Below are 25,819 nucleotides of genomic sequence, written 5' to 3'. Positions count from 1 at the left end.
CTCTAGCCTCCATAAGTGGACACACAACTTTCCCACAGTGGCCAGTCCCTCCCTCTCTGCCTATGAAGCCCCTTTCTTCTATGGGGAAAAGCTGCGTGTACAGGCATGTAACAGCCAAGTCTGTTTCTGCCATGCTCTGGGTCCCAGAGAAGAGAGGAGTGGAGTCTTGGCTGCTGATGCAATGTCTGGCAAGGCACAACCTCTTATCGGAGCTTCCCGCTCAGTCTCCCAGCTGGGAGCCCTCCAGAAGTTTTGGAGGCAGGACTGACTGTAATCCATTAGGGGCCCCAGTGGAAGGGCCTGGCTGGAGGCCATCCAAGTGGGAAAACAGCTCTCTAGTAGGGCATTTTGCCAAGTCATGGAAGAGGCCTGAGCATAAAGACCCCTGAGCCAAGGGTAGGGAAGGGAAGCTGGCAAGGCTGCTTGGCAAGGCTGGCCCACCTCAGCTGCCTTGTTCCCTTTCTGAACCACCAGTTTCCTCAGGGCCTTTCCCACCCAACTCCACATGAGCATACAGTTGTTAGGACTTGAACTGAAAGTCCTCCCCAAATGAAAATTCAACACCTAAGTTTGGTGTTTTGCCCTCGGTCCACCTGCCCCACGTTCTAGCACATGCCAATGCAGCTGCGCACGGTGTCTTTCCCTCGTGGCTCACTCATGCATGGAACTATTAAGCGTCTTCTTTCTCCTGGTCCTGCCTATCAACCTAAATGCCTAAGCATCTTGCACTGGACTAAGTATTCTGGGAAGGACATCCATCCATCCATCTTTTCAGCCTTCCTCCATCTCTCCCTTCATTCAATGCCCCCCCCCCCTTAATGGCATCTACTGGGGTGAAACTGGGATGTTGACTACATCTCGGAAAAATAATTTCAGGACAAATCTGTGTGGAACAGAACTATGCTTATTATGTAGAGGTGAGAGAAAACATGTGAATACACACATTAAATCTAAGCATGGACAGTCAGAGGGACTAGGTTTAGTGTCTTATCAATAACTAGTGTAACTTCATGGCTTCCTGATATTGCATCTAAAGGTTGTAATATTACTCTTTTTTTTCTTCTTTTCTTTCCTCCCTCCCTCCCTCCCTTCCTCCCTCTCTCCCTTCCTCCCTCCCTCCCTCCCTTTCTCCCTCCCTCCCTCCCTCCCCTCTCTCTTTCTTTCTCAAGTCAGGGTTTCTCTGTGCAGCCCTGGTTATCCTGGAACTGCTCTGTAGACCAGGCTGTCCTCCAACTCATCCATCTGCTTCTGCGTCCTGAGTGCTGGGTCTAAAGGCATGTACAACCATGCCCAGAGGATTTTTTTTTTTAATTTCCATTTGTTTAACGAAATGAAATAATAAGGTGTTAAGAGGCACTTTGCTCGGATCTGTGGTGGGCAGAAGTGTGGATAAGGTTACAAAGGTCTACAGCTGTAAGCATGGTTCATATATTGTTTATAACACCTTTGAAATATCTTAGAAAAATGAGTCTTTCCTCTGTCTCAGTCTTTGCTGATTTTGTCAGTTGTGTGACAAGCCTAAACTAGATCCTATGGGGGAGAGACTTCTTCTATTTCCCACATCTCCTTGGTTTTCCTGTCTCTCTAACCAGTCTGGAACAAAGGCATTATAGACATCCCAGTAGAAGAGAATGCTTGCAGGAAAGAAATAATGCATACGAAAACCAGGAACGTGATGAAGGTGGCTTAGAGAAGGGCTAAGTCAGCAGAAATGGAATAGGGATCTTTGGCCTCTCTGGGTCATGTTGGAGGAAGAATGGTCTTGGAGCACACATTAAGTAGAACATGAAATTTGCAGGTAAATGGTCAGAACTGGAAAAGATCATCCTGAGTGAGGTATCTCAGAAGCAGAAAGACACACAGGGTATATACTCACTCATAAGTGGATATTAGACATATAATATAGGATAAACCTACTAAAACACCTAAAGAAACTAATCAAGAAGGAGGACTCTGGTAAAATGTTCAATCCCCATTCAGAAAAGCAAAGAGGATGGACATCAGAAGAAGGAGAAAACAGGGAACAGGACAGGAGCCTGCCACAGAGGGCCTCTGAAAGGCTCTATCCTGCAGGGTATCAAAGCAGATGCTGAGACTTATGGTCAACCTTTGGGCAGAGTGCAGGGAATCTTATGAAAGAAGGGGGAAATAGTAAGATCTGGAGAGGACAGGAGCTCCACAAGGAGAGCAACAGAACCAAAAAATCTAGGCACAGGGGTCTTTTCTGAGACTGATATTCCAACCAAGGACCACTCATGGAGATAACCTAAGACCCCTGCACAGATATAGCCCATGGCAGTACAGTGGCCAAGTGGGTTCCATAGTAATGGGGACAGGGGCTGTCTCTGACATGAACTGAGTGGCCTGCTCTTTGATCACCTCCCTCTGAGGAGGAGCAGCCTTACCAGGCCACAGAGGAAGACAATGCAGCCACTCCTGATGAGACCTGATAGACTAGGATCAGAAGGAGGGAGCGGAGGACCTCCCCTATCAGTGGACTTGGGCAGGGGCATGCGTGGAGAAGGGTGAGGGAAGGTGGAATTGGGAGGTAGCTACAGGGGCGATACAAAGTGAATCAAACGTAATTAATAAAAATTTAAAAAGATAATAATTCTTAAAAAAAAAAAAAGACCAGAAAGGATGCTCCCCCAGGTGGAGAGTAGTGGGAAAGGCTGGGGCCTATAGCCTACAGAAGCTGAGACGATGTGGCTCCCGTCCGCAGGGCTTTGGAGGGCTTATGAGTTGTTCGGCTCTGAGTTGTGCTTGGAACATTTTTTTTCAGCAGCTAGGGTCACCTCAAAGTCCTGGGCTGGATGCCTGAAAAGTTTCCTACGTATCCTCTGCGTCCACTGGGCTCGGGTGCTCATGGGCGCCACCATGTGTTGGAGGCGGAAAGAGTTTGGGAGAGGAATGTGGACAGGGAATGAAAGGCATGACATAGTGGGCTGATGGTCTAGAACAGGAGGGTGAGATGCATGAAATGGGGGGCTACCATATCGTAAGGAGGGAGAAGAGAGTCATGGAAGAAAGCACCCCCAGGGGGTCCTAGAGGAAGCTTCATCAGAGAATGCCGGGAGGGGCTGTTATATAGAAGGAGCAGTCAGCCCATCCTCCAGGATGAAATGCAGCAAGAGCTGCTACTCTCAATGAAGATGACTGAGGACCCTCCCAGGTGTTCTTTAAGGAAAAAAGGACCTTTCAGAAGGAGAGGGCTGAGATTCAAAGGCCAGGGGGAGGAATGCTTTTGAGCACTGTGTACCCGATGGTCGGGTGAGAAATGTGTCCCAGCTGATACTCGAGGGCAAGGCTGGGTGTTGCTCCTTCATGTGGCTCCCAACATTGCTAGGGCCTGGCACAGAGTGGCCCTGCCACATGGAAGCTCCTAAGAGGAGCTCAGCACTCCATCTTCTCTTACTGCCCCTGGTGTTTGGACAGGAGATCTGGCCTTCCTGGGTAGATGGTGCTGGCCCATGATCAGCTGTGTCCAGGCAGAGCAAGGCTGGGATTGGCATCCTAGCATCTTTCACTACTAGCCAAGACGTGCTAGAGAGTTGGCCTCTAGTGGCACCTTGCCAGGGAAACTGGGGAAGTGAAATCCATGGAGCAGGGATTTCTGAGAGGGCCATCAAGGGAAGCAGGGCAAGCCCTGCCTGAGCTTTTGCTGAGTAAGTCTCAGTCTGGGGACCCTCTCCTCTCCTGTTGGTCCTGTGAACTCCTGGCTTTGGGATTCTCTCACCCATCCCCAGAATCTACAGCTCTTCCTCTCTTGGCTAGCCACCTGGCCTTTGGGATTTCAATGCTATAGAGAAGACAACCTAACTGGGGATGGGTGAAGAAGCTGCTGGTCTGTTCATTTGAGGCCACTACTCAGCCTTCCTTCTTCCTGGCATTGCTAAAAGGCTCCTAGGAACCCTACATTTTTGTGAGGGTGAGGAAGTTGAATCAACAACTTCAAAATATAAAAAGCCACTGGAAGGGGTAGTGGAGAGAAGGGTTAGAGGCTTGTCATCAGAGTAGCCCAACTCCTAAGCTGACTTTCTGCTTAGGAGACTCATGCTTAGGGGCTCCAGCATGCTAGGCACTCACTTTGCCACCTGGATTCACTCCTTGTGCTCTTTTTACTGTTTCTGTCTGAGACACAGTCTTGCTAAGCTGCCCTGGCAAGTTTTGAACTTGCAGTCTCTTGCTTGTAGCTGGGTTATGGCCATCAGATTCTATCAACTCGCAATTTTGCTAAAGGTGTTACTCAGGAGGGGAAAGATAGCTGGGCCACACACCTCTTCTCTTGTGTTCTCTACAACGAACTGCTGACCATACCGCAGATGCCAGGCAAGTGTTCTACCACTGATCCACAATCTCCAATCCCCCTTGGCCTCTTTGTACAACCCGGAAACTCTAGAAACACAAGAACAATAAGCTAGGCCAGGAGAGCATATTGTGTTTTTTGTAGCTGAAGATAACTGTGGACTTCTTAGCCTCCTGCCTCCAGCTCCTGAATGTCAGAGATTACAGCTGTATGTCACCATTTCCAGTTTCATGCAGCACTAGGAATCAAACCCAGGGCCTTGTGCATGTTAGGTAGACATTCTATCAGCTGAGCCACAGTGTCAGCCCTGCATTGTGCTTTTATATGGCAGGTCAGTTTATACTAGTATCATCCCAACAAGTGATGCTGTAGCTGTGACTGATCATTCATTGATCAGGATTCTGCAGCTTCATGGCTCTATTATAGCGTCAGGGACTAGAGGACTTAAGCTCTTCTTTATCTAAATACCCTGTGTGACCCTTGACTGTTCATGCATTTGATCTGTGAGGCCAACAGAGAAACTCAGGGAAATGGGGAAGATAAAAGGGTTTGTTGTTCATTCATTTGTTTGTTCATCATTCATTCATCAGATCTCATTTTGACCCAGAAGAACTCTGTAGCTCAAACTAGCATTGAACTTAAAAAAATATATTCCTGTTCAGTTTCCTAGGATTACAGGTCTGTACTGTCATGTCCTGGCTCCTTATTAGTATTTTGATGTTTGTTTGGTCATTTTTAACAGAAAGCAAACAAAGTTTATTGGCTAGAGTAACAGTTACTGGAAACAATGTTTTTGTTTACCCTGGGCCTTTTTTAAGGTTTATTTTATATCGTGTGAGTGTTCTGCCTGCTTTTATGTCTGTGCACCATATGCATTCAGTGACTGTAGAGGCAAAGAGGACATCATATCCCTTGGGACTGGAGTTATAGAGGCACTGTGTAACTGAAGCTGGCCTGGAACTCCTGATCTTCCTGCCTTACCTCCAGAGTGCTGGCCTGTGACTTTTAAATAACCTATTAAAGCAACTCCAACCAGGTGTGGTAGAATACACCTGTAATCTTAGGAGGTTGGGGCTGGTGGATAAAGAGGTTCTGGGCTACGTAGAGGGACCCTGTCTCAAAAGATAGGTGAAGACACCCGAAGTCTTCAGTTTTCAGAGTGATCTTGGGGTCTCCACAAAAGCTGGTAAAAAGATGTCTCTGTTTTCTATCTATGAACAAAAAGATCCATAAATACCTGTCTCTCTACAGGATGAGGTGTCCCCCACCTGAAGAGGACAAGTTGGGTCCCAAGCCATGCCCCTAAGCTGAGTGCCTGCAGCCAGCCTGGAGCCCCATGGCGCCTCCTCTTCCCAAGGAGAAAGGACTCACTTTGCCTCAGGAATGCCAGGACTTTGTGCACAGCCTGAAGATTCGGGGCAAATACGCCTTGTTCCTGGCATTTGTGGTCATAGCTTTTGTCTTCATCGAAAAGGAAAATCAAATTATATCCAGGTAAGGAACTCAACCATAGGTCTACTTTATCAAAGGCGAGGAGTCTGAGGACAGAGGCGACACTAGGGCTTGCCAGGGATCAAGAAGTAAATCGCTTCTATACCAGGCAACCCCTATGTCTTAGGCCAAGGTCATGTGCACAGTAGTGAGACTAGGGTGGCCCAGGCTGGTGTCCCCATACTGGCCCTTCTCAACTACAAGAGTTTAGACAAAACACTTCACTTTGTGGAGGTAGTCCTCTAACCTGTAATTGAGAGTAAATGCAAAAAAGTAAACCACATCTACATAGCCGAATCTTAGTCTTTGTTGTTATGGGCACTTTACTTTCTATTCTAACCCTGTAGCTGCCTTTAGCAGCCATATCTGCTCTGCAAGTCTTGATGTCATGAGTGAAAATGAGCCTATGGGAAACAGGATTCTGGTTGGCCACTCTGGTGGGTAGGACCAGTATGGGCAGCTGCCCAGATTGTTTCTCATTCAATTCCAAAGGAGTGACTCAGCTAAGTTACATAGTCCTTGAGTCGGGAGTGCACCTGCTAGATACAGAATCATCTCTTAGTCCTGACCTACCAGATGCAAAGCCCTGCACAACAGCCTTGGCCAAGGATGGTAGGTTAAGGACTGCAAATAAATCAGCCCATGCCTGCTGTACACCTTGTAAGTCTCCTGAAAGCTGCTACTGACCCCCCGCCTCGAACCAGTCGGAGGGTAAAGTGCCTGAGTTCTTTAGTGAAAGCGAGTCCACATGTAGCCTCCAGCGACTGCTTCACCTCCCCACTAAGTCACCCCCTCCCCCTCAGGTTCGTGCCAAAGAAACCACACTTGAACCGTAACCTCCAAGCCTGTTCTGGAGAGACCCAGCTAAGACTGTTTGGTCTAGTACAGGGGATGGCCTCCAACTCCATCACAGACCTTGTCCTTTTACTTCCCCCCTCCCTTCTCCCCAGGGTATCGGACAAGCTGAAGCAGATCCCTCAATCTGTGGCAGATGTTAACAGCACCGACCCAGCCTTGCTCTTACCGGAAAACGCTTCTCTCTTATCCCTGAGCGAGCTGGATTCCACCTTCTCTCAACTGCAGAGCCGCCTGCGCAACCTGAGTCTGCAGCTGGGCATGGAGCCAGCAATGCAGGCTCAGTGGGGTGCAGCAGAGAAGCCATCCCAGCAGGCTAGAGCAGGGAACCGGCGCCACGTGCTCCTCATGGCCACCACCCGTACCGGATCCTCCTTCGTGGGCGAGTTCTTCAACCAGCAGGGCAATATCTTCTACCTCTTCGAGCCGCTGTGGCACATCGAGCGCACTGTGTTCTTCCAGCAGGGGGGCGCCAGCGCAGCGGGCTCAGCGCTGGTCTACAGGGACGTCCTCAAGCAGCTGCTGCTGTGTGACCTGTATGTGCTCGAGCCCTTCATCAGCCCTCCGCCAGAGGACCACCTGACTCAGTTCCTATTCCGCAGGGGATCCAGCCGCTCACTCTGCGAGGACCCAGTGTGCACCCCCTTCGTCAAGAAGGTCTTTGAAAAGTACCACTGCAGGAATCGTCGCTGTGGGCCCCTCAACGTGACCTTGGCAGCCGAGGCCTGCCGCCGCAAGGACCACATGGCCCTCAAGGCTGTGCGCATCCGTCAGCTGGAGTTCCTGCAACCGCTGGCCGAGGACCCCCGGCTGGATCTACGAGTCATCCAGCTGGTGCGCGATCCCCGGGCCGTACTGGCCTCACGCATGGTGGCCTTCGCGGGCAAGTATGAGAGCTGGAAGAAGTGGCTGACCGAGGGGCAGGACGGGCTGGGCGAGGATGAAGTGCAGCGCTTGCGCGGCAACTGCGAGAGCATCCGGCTGTCTGCAGAGCTGGGCTTGCGGCAGCCCGCTTGGCTGCGCGGCCGCTACATGCTGGTGCGCTACGAGGACGTGGCACGCAGACCGCTGCAGAAGGCCCGAGAAATGTACGGCTTTGCGGGCATCCCTTTGACCCCGCAAGTGGAGGACTGGATCCAGAGGAACACGCAAGCGTCCCGAGACAGCAGCGACGTCTACTCCACGCAGAAGAACTCCTCGGAGCAGTTCGAGAAGTGGCGCTTCAGCATGCCCTTCAAGCTGGCCCAGGTGGTGCAAGCTGCCTGCGGCCCGGCCATGCGTCTCTTCGGCTACAAGCTGGCAAGCGATGCCGCCTCACTCACCAACCGTTCTGTCAGCCTGCTGGAGGAGCGGGGCATCTTTTGGGTTACGTAGTGGGGGATGTCTGGAACCCTGGGAACCCCTTTTCGTGAAAGGCTGTCCCTGCTTTCCTCACATCCAGCCTGTCCAGTGAGACAGCTCTGGCAGAGTCAAAATGGGGAGCTATGACGGGAGCATAGCCCCTGGATGTCGCAGTGGGCCTCCTGCCATCTAGTTCCTTCCCTCCCCCCATCCCCCGGGAACTCCAGCTAAGGCCTTGGGACTCCTCAGAGGAGAGCAGTGCCCTGTCTCCATGGAGGTACTGATCATTCCCACACACCTTATGACCTGCAGTGTCCAGAGCAAGCGCAAGTCAGTTCCTATGTATGATTACACCTCCCTAAGTCCAAATATTTAACAAGCAGAAGAGGCGTAACCCTCTCCAGTCACTCAGACCTCCTCCTGGGTCAGGAAAGCCTGGGGTCTGGCTGAGTCCTTGGAAGGAGAAGGGCAGCCTAGGGTAAGAAAGAGGGCATTTGAAGCTCCTCAGGGAACAACAGGCAACTCAAGGAGGGACTGGCCCTTAGCTCTACATAGGCATAAGTCTCCCTAGTGCTCTTGGAGAGTGTGGCCCTGTTTCATCTGGGGACTGCCAGCAGGAAGATGAAGGCCACCATGGGAAGAAGGAGAAAATAAAGAGCAGCCATTGAGCAAAATGACATCACCATGATAGGAGAGAGGGGGAAGGGTATGCAGGAAACATCCTACGCAGGGGACCATCCAAGAGAGACAACTGGCAAGCACAATAAAGCCACCACGATCATGCACCAGTGCAAGTAGACAGTAGGACAATAGGAAAGACACAGAATTGTGTGGGCAACGAGCATGCATTTGTGCATGAATTCTTTCCTGCATGCACCTGTGCGTGTGTCTGTGCCTCTGTGTGTTAAATAGGGTCTCATTTAGCCCAGCCTTTGTAGGCAGGTGTGAACTTGACCTTGACTTCCCGGTCTTCCTGCTCCTACTTTCCCTGTGTTGGCCTCATACCATACCTTCCTCATGTGATACCAGCGATTGATCACAGAGTTTCATGCGTCCTAGACAACCCTCTATGAATCTCCTGAACTACATATTCAGCTCGTGGGACCCAGAATTTCAATAAGAATCTGGGGGCAACACAACTTGGTCCCTAATAGTTACGTAAGCTCATGTGTACCCAGTATCCAGACTACTGTGAACTCAAGTCATCTGATGAATATGACTGTCTTCCCAAGGTGATGTGACCTCATCCTATGTAAAGAGATGCCTCTATGACTGTCCTTCATCAAGCAGCTTTGCAGAGTTCTGCTGTCCCAGTGTCCTGCTTTTCCAGGCTTTTGCTGAGTAGTGGGCCCAAGGGCTGGTCTCTGCTCAACTCCCTGGACCATTGTGCCTGATGTTCTATGTTTCTCTGGAGGGACTACCCTGACCCTTGGGTTCTGAAAACAAAAGTTTCCTTCCCTTTCAGTTGACACTCAGGACAGTAGAACAGTAGGATAGCCACACAGAATTGTGTGTGAATTTCTGCATGCATTCATTAATTCACATATGCATGCATATGTGCATGTGTGGGTGTGTTTTAGACAAGATCTCATTTAGCCCAGCCATAAAATTTTGCTTTGTAGGCAGGTATGACATTGACCTTGACTTCTTGATCTTTGTGCCTATACTTCCCCTGTGTTAGTCTCATACCATACATTCTTTATGTGGTACCAGGGATTGAACACAGAGCTTCCTGCTTCCTAGACAACCCTCTATCTATCTTTGGGACTACAACCTCAGCTACTGGGACCCTGAATGTCAGTATGAATCTGGGGGCAACACAGCTCAGTCTCTAACACTTACTTAAGGTTATGTGTAGCCAGTATCCATAATAATGCAAACTCAAGTCATCTGATGAATGTGTGGATAAGGTGATGTGACCTCATAGTATGTTAAGAGATGATTCTGTGACTGCCCGTCATCAATCAGCTTTATGAAGTGTCCTACTTTTCCAAGTTCTGGATGAATACTGGGCATGAGTGCCAGACCATTGTTCCTGATGCTCTAATTTTCTCTACAGAGCCGCCCCTGACCCTTGGGTTCTGAAAAGAAAAGTTTCCTTTCCTTTCATATGAAACTTGAGATGGTAGAACAGTAAGCTAGACACACAGAATAGTGTGTGCAAGGAGCATGCATTTCTGCATGAATTCATTTGTGCATGAACATGTGCATGTGTGTGTACATGTATGTGTGTGTGTTTGTTTGTTTTAGACAGGATCTCATGTAGCCCAGCCTTAAAAATTGCTTTGTAGGCAGACCTAGACCATGACTTCCTGATTGTCCTGCCTCTACCTCCCTGGCATTGGGATTATACCATACTTCTTTATGTGGTGTCAGGGATTGAATACAGAGCTTCATGCTTCCTAGAGAACCCTTTATCTATCTCCTGAAATACACCCTCAGCTCCTGAGACCCAGAATTTCAATGTGAATCTGGTGGCAACACAACTCAGCCCCTAACCCTTACTTAAGCTCCTGTGTAGCAAGTATCCAGAATAATGTAAACTCAAGTCATCTGAAAAACGTGACTGTCATCCCAAGGTGATGTGACATCTTCCTATGTTAAGAGATGCTTCTATAATTGCCTTTCATCAGTCATCTTTATGAAGTACTGGCATTCCTATGTCCTGCTTTTCCAAGATTCGGCTGGGTATTGGTTCCAAGAGCTTGTCACTGCTCTCATCTCCCCAGGACCCTTGTGCCTAATGCTCTAAGTTTCTCTCCATTCTCTCCCCTGACTCTTGTGTTCTGAAAACAAAAGAGTCCTTGCCTTGCAGATGACACTCAGGACAGTAAAAGAGTAGGAGAGACACACAGAGTTGTGTGTGCAAGAAGCTTGCATTTGTGCATGCATTCATTCATGCATTCATGTGAGTGTGTTTGTGTTTTAGAAGGGCCTCATTTAGCCCAGCTTAAAGTTTGCTTTGTAGGCAAGTATGATATTGACCTCGACTTCCTGATCTTCCTGCTCCTACCTTCCCTGCATTGGGCTCATACCATACTTTCTTTATGTGGTACCAGGGATTGAACACAGAACTCTGTGCTTTCTAGACAACCCTCTCTCTGTCTCCAGGACTACATTCTCAGCTCCTGGGACCCAGAATTTCAATATGAATCTAGGGGCAACACAACTCAGTGCCTAGCATTTACTTAAGCTTCTGTGTATCCAGTATCCATAATAATGTGAACCCATGTCTTCTGACAAATGTGACTGTCTGCTCAAGGTGATGTGACATCTTTTTATGTTAAGAGATTCCTGTATGATTGCCCATCATCAATCAGCTTTACAGTACTGCCATCCCTGTGTCCTGCTATTCCAAGGATTGGCTGAACATTGGTCCTGAGTGCTTCTCTCTAGTCTCCATTCTCAGAACCATTGTGCCTGATGCTATAAGTTTCTCTCAGAAGCACAGAGCCTGTGTTTTTGAGGTAAGTAGAGAGGAGCACAGAGCGGTGTTTCTGTGGTCATTGCATGAGAGCACAGAGCAGCATTCTGAACTGAGTGTAGAAGAGCACAGAACAGCATTTCCCAGCTGAGTGCACAGGAGCACAGAGCAACGTTTCAGGGTTGAGTGCACAAGAGCACAGAGCAACGTTTCCGAGCTGAGTGCATGAGAACGCATATCAGTGTTTCCCAGCTAATTATAGAACAGCACAGAGCAGTGTTAGCTAGCTATGTAAACAGTAGCATAGAGCAGTGTTAAGGAGCTAAGTAGAGAATAGCACAAAGCAATATTTCTGAGCTAAGTAGAGAAGAACACAGAGCAGTTATTCTGATCTAAATATAGAAGATCACAAATAAGTTTTTCTGAGCTTAGTAGAGAGTAGTACAAAGCAGTGTTACCGAGCTAATTGGAGAAGAGAACAGAGCAGTGTTTCTGAGCTAACTATAGAACTGCTCGGAGCTTGTTTCCATGCTAAGTAGAGAGGAGTACGGAGCAGTGTTACCAAGCTAAGTAGAAAAAAGCACAGCAAGCTTTGGCTGAATACTGGACCTAAGTGCTAATCTGTTCTCTCAGCTCCCACGACCATTGTTACAGCTGCTCTAAGTTTCTCTCCATGTAGTCCATTACCCCTTGGGTTCTGAGAAAAAGTTTCCTTCCCTTTCAGATGATCCTAAAGATAGGATAGACACACAGAACAGTATTGCAAGGAGTGTGCATTTGTGGAAGAATAACCATAACCCTGAAACTATCCCTAACCCTAACCCTAACCCTATCCCTATCCTTAACCCTAACCAAACCCTAACCTTAACTCTAACCCAAACCCTGAACTTATCCCGACCATACCCCTAAACTTAAACCTAACTCTAACCCTATCCTGAACCATAACACTATAGCTAACCATATCACTAACCATAAACCTAACCAGAACCCAAAACCTAACTAAACCCTAACCGGAACCTAACCCTATCCCTAAGCATAAACCTAAACCTAAACCTAACCTCAACAATAACCCTAACCATAACCCTAACTGGAACCCTATTACTATCACTAACAGTAACCCTAATGCTAACCCTAACCTTAAACCTAACCCTAACCCTGACCCTGACCCTAACCCTAACAACAACAACAAACACCAAAACAAAACCCTAACCCTCACCTTAACCATTACCCTAACCCTAACCCCAACCCTAACCCTAAACCTATTCTTAAAAAGGACCCTGACCCTAACCCTAAACATAACCCTGACACTGACCATGGCCTAACCCTAACCTTAACCCTAACCCTCACACTAACATTAACCTTAAACCTAACCGTAACCCACAACCTAACCCTGAACCTATTCGTATGCCTAACCCTAACCCTTTTGTTAACCCTCACTTTAACCCTAAAAATAATTGAAACACTAAAGCTAACCCTAACCCTATTCCTATCCTTAACTCCAACCATAATACCCTGACCATAACCATAACCCTAAACCTAACACTATCAATAACCCTAACCCTAACTATATCAATAACCCCAAACCTAACCCTAATCATAAATCTACCCCTTACACTAACCCTATTCCTAACAGAGACCCTAGCCAAACACCAACTATAACACTAACCCTAAACCTAACCCTAACACTACAACTATCCTTAATCCTAACACTAACCTGAACCCTAATACTAGCCCTAAACCTGACCCTAACATTAAACCTAACCCTAACAGTAACACTAACTCTAAACCTAACACTATCCCTAAACCTAATTGTAACCCTATACCTTTCCTTAATCCTAACCCTAAAGCTAAACTAAACCCTAACTCTAACCCTAACCCTATCTCTAACCCTAACTCTAAACCTAACCCTATCCCTAACCCTGAACACTAACCCTAACTCTAACCTTAACCCTCTAATCCCAAACTTAACCCTAATTATAACCATAACTCTAACACTATCTCTAACGCTAAAGCCTAACCCTATCCCTAACTCAAACCCTATCTCTAATCTTAATCCTAACCCTCCCCTAACCCTAACCCTGTCCCTAACACTAAACCTAACCCTAACCCTAGCACAATCCCAATCATAACACTAACCCTAAACCTAATCCTGATCCAAAACCAATACAAACCCTAACCCTAACATCAACCTTAACCCTCTAGCTATCCTTAATTTTAATCCTGACCCTAATCGTAACCAGAACCCTAACCTTAAATGGAACCCTAATACTATCAGTATCACTAACCTTAACCCTAACACTAACCCTAATCTTAAACCCATCCCTAACACTAACCCTAACCGTAATTGTAACCCTGTTGGTATAATGTTCTTTTGAAATGTACACACCTTACCCTTGTGCATCCAAATGCTGATTTCTCCCCCTCTCTCATCTCTGGTTTCAATCCAGATATTGCATTGTGATACTTACTCTAAGCATCCTGTCTCAACTGTGTGTAAACAGGCCAAAATAAAACAACTAGCCACAATGTTGTGCAAAGGGAGGAGCCAGAGGACAGGAAAGAGGGGAGGAGCCAGAGGGCAGGAGGAGAAGGGGCCAGAGGAGAGCTTGAAGCAGAGCTGGAGGAGAGATCTTGGAACTATGTGGAGATGGACTGAAATAAGATATCACAAAAAGCAAGTATAATGGGTAAAATCTAAATGTTAGGAAACTATGAGGGCTTGGAGGTTTAGGGGGAAGTAACTATTGCCCAGCATTGTGTTCTAGGTTAACTAAATAAACCCAGTCTCCATGTGGTGATTTGGTTTATACAGCTGTTTAGGACTAACAACAGCTTTACTAAAAGATAATCATTAGTAAATATTGTCACTTACAACATAACCCTAACACTAAACTTAACCTTAACCCTAAAGGAAACCATGACCCTGACCATAAAAAAACCCCCACTAACCCTAACCCTAAACAGAGCCCTAACCTTCACCCTAACCCTAACCCTAACCTGAAACCTAACCCCAACCCTAACCCTAAACCTGAACTTAATCCTATCCCTAACCCTAACCCTACCCATAACCCTGTCCCTAACCCTAACCCTAACCGTAATCCTAACCCTAAACATATCAGTGACAGGGAACCTGACCCTAACCCTAAACCTAATCTTATCCCTAACTCTAAGCCTAACCCTAAACCTAATACTAACATTAACCCGACACTTAACACTATCACTAACACGACCCATAACCCTAACTGGAACACTAACACTATCCCTAACCCTAAGGCTAACCCTAACCTTAACCATATTACTAAACCTAATCCTATCTGTAACCCTAAACATAACCCTAACCAGAATCCTAACACTATCCTTAACCCTAACCATAACAATAACCCTAACCCTTAAAATTTACCCTAACCCTAACCCCTACCAAAACCACAAACCTAGACCTAACACTAACCCTAAATCTAAAACTAACCCTAACCCTAACAGGAAACCTATCCATAACCCTGTTGTTGATTTATTTTTAGTTGCCAGCAGTTATTCCTAAACCAGCTGTATACCCAAATCACCACACAGAGGCTGGGAATTATTTAATTAACCTAAAGCACAATGCTGGGTAATAGTTACTCCATTGTAAACCTCCAAGCATGCATAGTTTCCTACCATTCAGATTTTACTTGCTTTTAGTCACATCTTAGGTCTGGTTCATCTCCCTTTTTGCTTCCATGTCCTGTCCTGCCAACCTCTGCTCTCTCCTCTGTTCTTGGCTTCCTTCCCCTCCCTCTAGGCCAGGATGTCCTACCCTATTTTCTCCATTGCTCAGCACAGGGGCTGGTTGTTTTATTGACAATACAAAGAACAAATGGAGGCATGTTTACACAAACTTGAGACAGATGATGCTTAGAATAAGCATCAAAATGCAATGTCTGGATTAAAACCAGATAATAAGGTAGAGAAAACAGCATTTGAATTAACAAGAGTATATTCTACAAGAATATTATATCAACCACCCTAACACTAACCATAACCCTGATGCTAAGCCTTACCTTAACCCTAAACCTAACTGGAATCCTAACACTATACCTAACCCTAACACTAAATGCAATCCTAACCCTATCTCTAATCCTAAACCTAAGCCTATACCTAACCTTAACTGGAACCCTAATACTATCTCTAAAACCTAACCCTAACCCTAAACCTAATCCCAAAGCTAAGCAAAACCCTAATGCTAACCCTAACCCTAACTGAAACCCTAACCCTAATCCTAACCCTAACCATGTCCTTAAACCTAACTCTGAAACTAACCCTAAATTTAACCATAACCCTGACACTAACTGGAACCCTAATACAATCTCTAAACCAAATCCTAGCATCAACCCTAACCCTATCTGTAACCCTAATACTATCCTAACCCTAACCCTATCCCTAACCCTAACACTAACTGAAATACTAACGTTAATTTTAACCCTAAGTATAACTCTAACCCTATCTCTAACCGTAACCCTAACCCTAACCCTAAATCTTACCCTAACCCTAATTCACTAACAGCAACCCTAATCATAACCCTAACCCTAACACTATCCCTAACCCTAACGGTATCCCTAACCTTAAATCTAACCTGAAACCCTAACCCTAATAATACAATAACACTAACCATAAACCTATCCTTAGCCCTAACCCTAACCTTAAACCTAACCCTAAACATTATCACTAACCCTTAACCCTACACCCTCATCCTAACTCTAATCTTAATCCTAAAATGAACCCTAACCCCTCATCTTAGCTCTAACCCTAACTCTAAACACTAAACCTAACCATAACACTAACCCAAATACTCTTACTAACCTTAACCCTAACACTAACAATAAATCCTAACCCTAACTTTGAACCAAAACTAAACCATGACCCTAACCCTAAACCTAACCCTAACAATAACCCAAAACATAACCCTAACCCTAACCGTATTTGTTACCCTAAGCTCAACCCAAACCCAAATCCTATCCTTAAACCAAACACTAAACCTAACCCTAACATTAACCCCAACCCTAACTCTAACAGTAACCCTAACACTAACCAAAACCCTAACGCTAAACCTAAGTCCAACCATAACCCTAACCTTAATGCTAACACTAACTCTAACCCTAATCTTTTTTTATTACACTTTATTCATTTTGTATCCCCCATAAGCCCCTCCCTCCTCCCCTCCCAATCCCACCCTCCCTCACCTTTCTGCATGCATGCTCCTCCCCAAGTCCACTGATAGGGGAGGTTCTCCTCTCCTTTCTGATCTTAGTCTATCAGTTCTCATCAAAAGTGGCTGCATTGTCCTCTATTGTGGCCTCTGGTAAGGCTGCTCCCCCATCAGGGGGAGGTGATCAACGAGCAGGCCAATCAGATTATGTCAGAGACAGTCCCTGTTCCCATTACTACGTAACCCACTTGGACACTGAACTGCCATGGGCTAGGGGTTCTGTGCAGGGGTTCTAGGTCATCTCCATGAATAGTCCTTGGTTGGAGTATGAGTCTCTGGGAAGTTCCTTGTGTTCAAATTTTCTTGTTCTGTTGCTCTCCTTGTGGAGACCCTGTCCTCTCCAGCTCTTACTATTTCCCACTTCTTACATAAAATTCCATTCACTCTGCCCAAGAGTTGGCCATCAGGCTCAGCATCTGCTTTGATAGTCTGTAGGGCAGAGGCTTTCAGAGGCCCTCTGTGGCAGGTTCCTAGTTTGTTTCCTGTTTTCTTCTTCTGGCTTTCAGAAGCCCTCTGTAGAAGGTTCTTAGGTTGTTTCCTGTTTTCTTCTTCTTCTGATGTCCATCCTCTTTGCCTTTCAGGATGGGGATTGACCACTTTAGTTAAGGTCCTCTCTCTTGCTTAGTTTCTTTAGATGCACAGATTTTAGTGCGTTTGTCCTATGTTGTATGTCTATATGAGTGAGTATATACCGTGTGTGTCTTTTTGCTTCTGGGACAACTCACTCAGGATGATCCTTTCCAGGTCCCACCATTTACCTGCAAATTTCATGATTTCCTTATTTTTCATTGCTGAGTAATATTCCATTGTATAGATGTACCACAATTTCTTCATCCATTTTTCAGTTGAGGGGCATCTGGGTTGTTTCCAGCTTCTGGCTATTACAAATAAAGCTGCTACAAACATGGTTGAGCAAATGTCCTTTTTGTGTACTTGAGCCTCTTTTGGATATATGCCTAGGAGTGGTATGGCTGGATCTTGGGGAAGCGCTATGCCTAGTTGTCTGAGAAAGTGCCAGATTGCTTTCCAGAGTGGTTGTACAAGTTTACATTCCCACCAGCAGTGGAGGAGGGTTCCCCTTTCTCCACAGCCTCTCCAGCAAGTGTTGTCACTTGAGTTTTTTATCTTGGCCATTCTCATGGGTGTAAGATGAAATCTCAGGGTTGTTTTGATTTGCATTTCCCTAATGGCTAATGAGGTTGAGCATTTCTTTAAGTGTTTCTCTGCCATTTGATATTCCTCTACAGAGAGTTCTCTGTTTAGCTCTGTTCGCCATTTTTTAATTGGATTACTTGGTTTGCTGCTTTTCAGCTTGTTTAGTTCTTTATATATACTGGATATTAGCCCTCTGTCAGATAAAGGGTTGGTGAAGATTCTTTCCCAATCTGTAGGCAGTCACTTTGTTTTGATGACGGTGTCCTTTGCTTTACAGAAGCTTTTCAGTTTCATGAGGTCCCATTTATTGATTGTTGCTCTTAGAGCCTGTGCTGTTGGTGTTCTGTTCAGGAAGTTTGCTCCTGTACCAATGAGTTCTAAGGTCTTCCCCACTTTTTTTTTCTAGCCGATTTAATGTGTCTGGTTTTATGTTGAGGTCTTTGATCCACTTGGACTTCAGTTTTGTGCAGGGTGATAAGTATGGATCTATTTTTATTTTTTTACATGTAGACATCCAGTTGGACCAGCACCATTTGTGGAAGATGCTATCTTTTTTCCATTGTATGGTTTTGGTGTCTTTGTCAAAGATCAGGTGTCCATAAGTGTGTGGGTTTATTTCTGGGTCCTCTGTTCGGTTCTATTTATCCACCATTCTGTTTCTATGCCAGTACCATGCAGTTTTTAAAACTGTTGCTCTATAGTACAACTTAAGATCAGGGATGGAGATCTTTTATTGTAGAGGATTGTTTTAGCAACTCTGGGTTTCTTGTTATTCCATATGAAGTTGAGAATTTTTCTTTCCAGGTCTGTAAAGAATTGAGTTGGTAATTTGATGGGAATTGCATTAAATCTGTAGATTGCTTTTGGTAAGATGGCCATTTTTACTATGTTAATCCTGCCAAGCCATGAGCATGGGAGATCTTTCCATCTTCTCATATCTTCTTCTAATTCTTTCTTCAGAGACTTGAAATTTTTTTCATACAAGTCTTTGACTTCCTTGGTTAGGGTTACTCCGAGGTACCTTATGTCATTTGTGGTTATTGTGAAGGGTGTTGTTTCCCTAACTTCTTTCTCAGTCCTTTTGTCTTTTGTATACAGGAGGGCTACTGAAGGAGATCAAGGGGATACAAATTGGAAAGGAAGAAGTCAAATTATCACTATTTGCAGATGATATGACAGTATACGTGAGTGACCTCAAATCTCTACCAGGGAACTCCTACAGCTGATAAACACCTTCAGCAAAGTGGCCAGATACAAAATTAACTCAAAAAAATCAGTAGCCCTCCTGTATCTAACCCTAATAACCCTATCCCTAACCCTTAAAATTTACCCTAACCCTAACCGCTACCAAAACCACAACCCTAGACCTAACACTAACCCTAAACCTAAAACTAACCCTAACCCTAACAGGGAACCTATCCATAACCCTGTCGTTGATTTATTTTTAGTTAACCAGCAGTTATTCCTAAACCAGCTGTATACCCAAATCACCACACAGAGGCTGGGAATTATTTAATTAACCTAGAGCACAATGCTGGGTAATATTTACACTAACCCTATCCCTAACCCTAACCATAACAATTACCTTAAACCTAACCTTATCTCTGACCCTGACCCTGACCATATCACAAACCTTAACCTTAAACCTAACCCTGATCCTGACCCTGAAAAACCCTAACCATAACTCTAATGCTAAACTTAAACTTGACCCTAAAAATAACCCTAACCCTGACTGGAACCCTAAACCTATCTGTAAACATAACAGTAACCCTAACTGTAACCCTATCCTTAAACCTAAACCTAATCCTAGCCCTAACATTAACCCCGAACCCTAACCCTAACTCTAACCCTTAACTTAATTTGGAAACACTGTTCTGTGCTTCTCTCTTCTTTGCTAGAAAACATTCTCTCTTCTTCTTCTTTTTCTTTTTTTGCAATAAATATTTTTATTACTTTATGTCAACTGAACATTCCTTGTGTATACCTCCTGCTGACAGAATTCTGAGTGACTGACAGATTGTATCCACCATGTTGATATACAGGTCTCTTCCTAAGGAAAAAAAAATGTCCAGAAGAGATGAAGAGGGAGAGGCTAGGAACTGTGTTCAGGAGACAATCCCTAGGGTCCCTGTGGCTAGGACTCAGAACTTCAGCCAGTACCTAGGCTGCTTTCTGTCAAAGAACTTGTTAAAGCTCAGCTGCACAGCAGCCTCCATGGCCATGATTTTAGGAGTACTTTCCCCATACACGTGCTTCATTTCAGCAAGGCGCCGCTCCCCAGGCCTTTCAGAGGGTGTCTCCATTGATCTGTGGTGGTTGTAAAGGCCATGGTCGGCATACACACAGTCATCCAGGCGCTCTGCTTCCCGCTGCTGCTGTTTCCGCCACCCTTCTCTGCCTCTCGGTCACTGCAAAGTACTGATGGAGCTCCTCAGTGATTACCATATTGCTTAGGTCGTATTTTACTTTATTATTGAATCCGACTCCTGCTCTTACACTTCACATAGTGCTTTATTTTCTCTTCTGGATGCCTTGGTCCTACTTCTGTTATGCCGACGCTGCCCACGGCTTTTGAGATAGGAAACACTATCAGGAGATCACTGCCAGGCTGTGTACCGGCCTGGAGAGAACCAAGGATACCCAGCCAAATAAGCAAGAGAGCTCCAGGAAAGAACTCCATAAGATGAGAACCATGGAGAATTAAAATAAGAATCTATGGCCTTTCTGTAGGCCTTCTGGTAGCTTTGCATCCAAACCACGGCATGATGATGATGCTGCCAGTATCTTGCATACGCTGGGTGAGAATACGAGGATGGAGTGGCTTTCCTTTTTGACGCCATTGAGGCTGTTTCTGACTGACAAAGTCCAAATGGCCACTTGTGAGCCTGCAGCTTTCAAATCTCGGGCAGTGGGCAACAATGGGCCTCCTTCTCATTGTGGGGGCCAGGGAGTGGAGGAGGGCAGGGACCTTCTCACTTCTTCTTAACTTAGTTTGAAAACAGTGCTATGTGTTCTTTTCTACTTAGTTCGCAAGTATAGTTCTTTGTTCATTTGTACTTATCTTAGAAACACAGCTCTTTTCTTCACTCTGCTTTGCAAGAGAACATTCTTCTCTTCTTAACTTTGTTTGGAAACAATGCTATGTGTTCTTTTCTACGAGTTCAGAAACATTGCTAGGTGTCCTTTTCTACTTAGTTCAGAAACACTGTTCTTTGTACATTAATACTTCTCTTAGAAACACTGCTCTTTGCTTCTTTTTTCATTGCTAGAAACCATTCTTCTCTTTTCTTCTTAACTTAGTCTGGAAACACTGCAATGTGTTCTTTTCTAGTTAGTTTCCAAAGATATTTCTTTGTTCCTTTGTACTTATCTTAGAAACACTGCTTTTTTCTTTGCTCTTCATTGCAAGATAACATTCTTCTCTTCTCTTCTTTTATTTTATTTTTATTAATTACACTTTATTCACTTTGTATCCCCCCATAAGCCCCTCCCTCCTCCCCTGCTGATTCCACCCTCCCTCCCCTTTTTTCATGCATGTCCCTCCCCAAGTCCACTGATAGAGGAGGTCCTTTTCTCCTTCCTTCTGATCTTAGTCTATCAGACCACATCAAGAGTGGCTGCATTGTCATCTTCTGTGGCCTGGTAAGGCTGCTCCCCCCTTCAGGGGGAGGTGATCAAAGAGAAGGACAATCAGATTATGTCAGAGGCAGTCCCTCTTCTCATTACTATGTAACCCACTTGGACACTGAACTGCTATGTGCTCTACTTCTGTGCAGGGGTTCTAGGTTGTCTCCATGAACAGTCCTTCGTTGGAGTATAAGTCTTTGGGAAGTTCTCTGTATTCAAGTTTTTTGGTTCTGTTGCTCTCCTTGTGGGGTTCTTGTCCTCTCCAGATCTTACTATTTCCCATATCTTACATAAGATTCCATGCACTCTGCCCAACAGTTGGCCATAAGTCTCAGCGTCTGCTTTGATAGTCTGCAGAGCAGAGCCTTTCAGAGGTCCTCTGTGGCAGGTTCCTAGGTTGTTTCCTGTTTTCTTCTTCTGATGTCCATCCTCTTTGCCTTTCAGGATGGGGATTGAGTTTTAGTCAGGGTCCTCCCTCTTGATTAGTTTCTTTAGATGTACAGATTTTAGTAGGTTTATCTTATGTTATACGTCTATATGAGTGAGTATATACCATGTGTGTCTTTCTGCTTCTTGGACAGCTCACCCAGGATGAGCCTTTCCAGGTCCCACCATTTACCTGAAAATTTCATGATTTTCTTATTTTTCATTGCAGAGTAATACTCCATTGTGTAGATGTACCACAATTTCTGCTCAGCATCATTAGCCATTAGGGAAATGCAAATCAAAATGACCCTGAGATTTCACCTTACACCCATCAGAATGGCCAAGATGAAAAACTCAAGTGACAACACATGCTGGAGAGATTGTAGAGAAAGGGGAATCCCCCTCCACTGCTGGTGGGAATGTAAACTTGTACAACCACTCTGGAAAGCAATCTGGCACTTTCTCAGACAACTAGGAATAGCGCTTTTTCAAGATCCAGTCATACCACTCCTAGGCATATATCCAAAAGAGGCTCAAGTACACAAAAAGGACATTTGCTCAACCATGTTTGTAGCAGCTTTATTTGTAATAGCCAGAAGCTGGAAACAGCCCAGATGCCCTTCAACTGAAGAATGGATGCAGAAACTGTGGTACTTCTTTTTTCTTCTTAACTTCGTTTGGAAACCCTAACCCTAACCCTAACCCTAACCCTAACCCTAACCCTAACCCTAACCCTAACCCTAAACTAAATTTGGAAACACTACTCTGTGCTTCTCTCTTCTTTTCTAGAAAACAGTCTTCTCTTTTCTTCTTAACTTTGTTTGGAAACCCTGTCCCTAACCCTAACCCTAAACCTAACCCCATTTCTAACCCTAAACCTAATCCTAACTAAAACACTAACCCTAAACATTACCCTACCATTAACCTTAAACCTATCCCTATCCCTAACCCTAACCCTAAACCCAAGCCTAACACTAACATTATCCATAAACCTAACACTAAACCTAACCCTAACCTTAACCATAACTCTAAACCTAACCTTACACCTAACCCTAACCTTAAATACACCTATTACCTAACCCTAACCCTAACCATAACCAGAATACTAACATTATCCATAACCCTAACCCAATCCTATCCCTAACCTTAATATTGACTGTAAATCTAACCATAAACGAAATGTAACCCTGGCCCTGACCCTGACTCTAAACTGTAACACTAAACCTAATATTAACCCTAAATCTAAATCTAACCCTAACCCAAACCAGAAACCTAAACATAACCCTAACCCTAGTTCTAAACATAATTCTAACCTGAAACTTAATCGTAACCTTATCCCTAAACCTAAACCTTAACCTTAACCCTAACCATACCGTATCCCTAAACCTAAACCTGACCTGAACCTAACCCTAAAAATTTCTGACACCCTAAGTATAACCTACCCCTATCCCTATCCCTAACCCTCACTCTCACCCTAAACGTAACTCTATTTCTAAACCTAACCCTCACCCTAACCCTAAACATAACCCTAAATCTAACCATAACCCTATCCCTAACGCCTAACACTAAATCTATCATTACCCCTAACCCTATCCCTAACCCTAACACTGAACCTATCCCTAACCCTGACACTAACTATAAGCAAAACCGTAACCCCATAACTAATTCTAACCATAACCTTAACCCAACACTAAACATAACACTATCTGTAACACTAACTCGAAACTTAACCCTTGCTGGAAATTTACCCCTAAACTTAAGTGTAGCCCTACCATAACCTTTACTCTAATTGTAATCCAATACTTATACCTAACCCTAACCCGAACAGCTACCCTATCCCTAACCCTAACTTTATACCTAACCCTAACTCTAAACCTAAGGCTAACACTATCTCAATAGCTAACCCTAACCCTAAAACTAACCCTAACCCTAAATGTAACCCTAACATTATCACTAACAATAACCCTAACTCTAACACTAAGCCTAAACCAAATCCTGACCTGGAACCCTAACCTTTAACTTAACTCTGACCCTGACCCTAAGCCTATCCCTAACCCTAAACCAAACCCTGACCATGACCCTGACAATAATACTAACCTGACTTCTATCCTAACCCTAACCTTAACCCTAACCAGAAGCCTAAACCTATCCCTACCCATAACACTAAACCTAAACCTAACTCTAATCAGAACTTTTACCCTAACCCTAATCCTAACCCTAACCCTAATTATATCCCTATCACTAACTGAATCCCTAAGCCTAACCTTAAGCAGAACCCTAAACCTAACCCAAATCCTTACACTAACTCTATCCAGAACCCTATCCCCATCCCTAAACATAATACTAATCGTAACCTTAATCTCTACCCTAACCCTATCCCTAATCCTAACCCTAACACTAAACCCTATCCCTAAGCCTAACCCTTACCATAACCCTAACCCTGACCCTAACCAGAACCATAACCCTATCCCTAACCACAATACTAACCAGAACCAGAACACTAACTCTAACTGGAACCCTAACTCTAACTCCAACCATAACACTAAACGTATACATAACCCTAAGCCTAACCCAAACTTTATTCTGAACCCTAACTATAACCTTAACCCTAACAGGGACACTAATACTATCACTGAACCTAACCCTAAAGCTTTTCCTAACCCTAACCAAAAACCTAACACTAATACTATCACTAAAACTTACCTTAACCCTAACACTAACCCTAATGCTAACCCTAACGCTAACCATATCAGTAACTCTAAACATAACCCTAATACTAAACATATCTGAAACCCTAACTCTAACCCTAACACTAACCCTAACCCCAACACTATCCCTATCCCCTAACACAAATGCTATAACTAACCCTAATCGAAATCTAACCCAAATCCTAACCCTAATCCAATCCCTATCCCTAAACCCCTAAAATTTCCTTATCACTAACCCAAACTCTAACACTATCCTTATCACTAACCTTAACCGTAACCATATCCCTAACCCTGACCCTAACCTTATACCTAACTTTAAACCCAACCCTATACCTACACCTATCCCTATCTCTAACCCAAACACTAACCCTAACACTTTCCTTACTTTAACACTGAACCTAACCCTAAACTTAACACTTACACTAACCCCTAAATCTCATCCAAACTATAAACTAACCATAACGGTAACTCAAACCCTAAGTTTAACCCTGACCCTAATCCCAACCCTATCCCTATCTCTAAACTTAATCCTAAAAATAGCCCTAACACTTACCCTCTGTTAACTCTAACTCTAAATCTAACATTAACACTAACACTAACCCCTAAACCTCATCCTAACCCTATCCCAACACTAACGCGAACTCTAAACCTAACCCTAACCTCAACCATGACCCTATCTCTAACACTAAACCTAACCCAAACCCTAACCTTAACCTTAAACCTAACCCAAAGTCTAATCCTAACCCTATCCCTAACTCTAACCTATCCCTAACCCTAACCCTAAGCTAATCCTAACCCTAACCCTAATACTATCCCTAACCCCAAACCTAATTCTAACACTAACCCTAACCCATAACCATAACAATAATCCTAACAGTACCGCTAACCCTATCCCTAAACCTAAACATAGCCTAAGCCTATTCTTAACCCTAACCCTAACCCAAATCTAAGCCTCTTACCCTAACCTTAAAACCTATCCCTAAGCCTAAGCCTAACACTAACAACCCTACCTTAACCCTAACCCTTAACCTAACCCTAACCTTAACCCCGACTCTATCCCTATCACTAACCCTAACCCAAACCCTAACCCTAACCTTAACCCTAACCCAAACCCTAACTCTAACTCTAACCCTTACCCTAACACTATGCAAAACCTTAACCTAAATCCTAACCCTAAGGCTATCCCTAAACCTAAACCTAACCCTATCCCTAACCCCTAACACTAATCCTATCACTAACCCTAA

General features: G+C 44.7%; 1 protein-coding gene and 1 pseudogene across 1 annotated transcript in view; one reads left to right on the top strand and one right to left on the bottom strand.

Annotated features, from left to right (window-relative positions):
• The window catches only part of Chst3 (carbohydrate sulfotransferase 3), a 34,984-nt gene extending 24,972 nt beyond the window's left edge, over window positions 1-10,012 (top strand). Inside the window, exons 2-3 of the mRNA XM_055598890.1 lie at window positions 5,558-5,800; window positions 6,748-10,012. Coding sequence (XP_055454865.1) covers window positions 5,643-5,800; window positions 6,748-8,026 — 1,437 coding nt within the window. The 5' untranslated portion in view covers window positions 5,558-5,642 and the 3' untranslated portion in view covers window positions 8,027-10,012. The remainder of the gene's footprint in view (window positions 1-5,557; window positions 5,801-6,747) is intronic.
• Window positions 10,013-19,955: 9,943 nt separating this feature from the next.
• LOC129670360 (gem-associated protein 8-like) lies at window positions 19,956-20,654 on the bottom strand (annotated as a pseudogene).
• Window positions 20,655-25,819: the final 5,165 nt, after the last annotated feature.

The sequence above is a fragment of the Psammomys obesus genome, unplaced genomic scaffold, assembly GCF_907164565.1.
Source record: "Psammomys obesus unplaced genomic scaffold, mPsaObe1.curated_primary_1811, whole genome shotgun sequence".
Taxonomy (NCBI): domain Eukaryota; kingdom Metazoa; phylum Chordata; class Mammalia; order Rodentia; family Muridae; genus Psammomys; species Psammomys obesus.
This window is presented reverse-complemented; position numbering and strand designations above follow the sequence as displayed.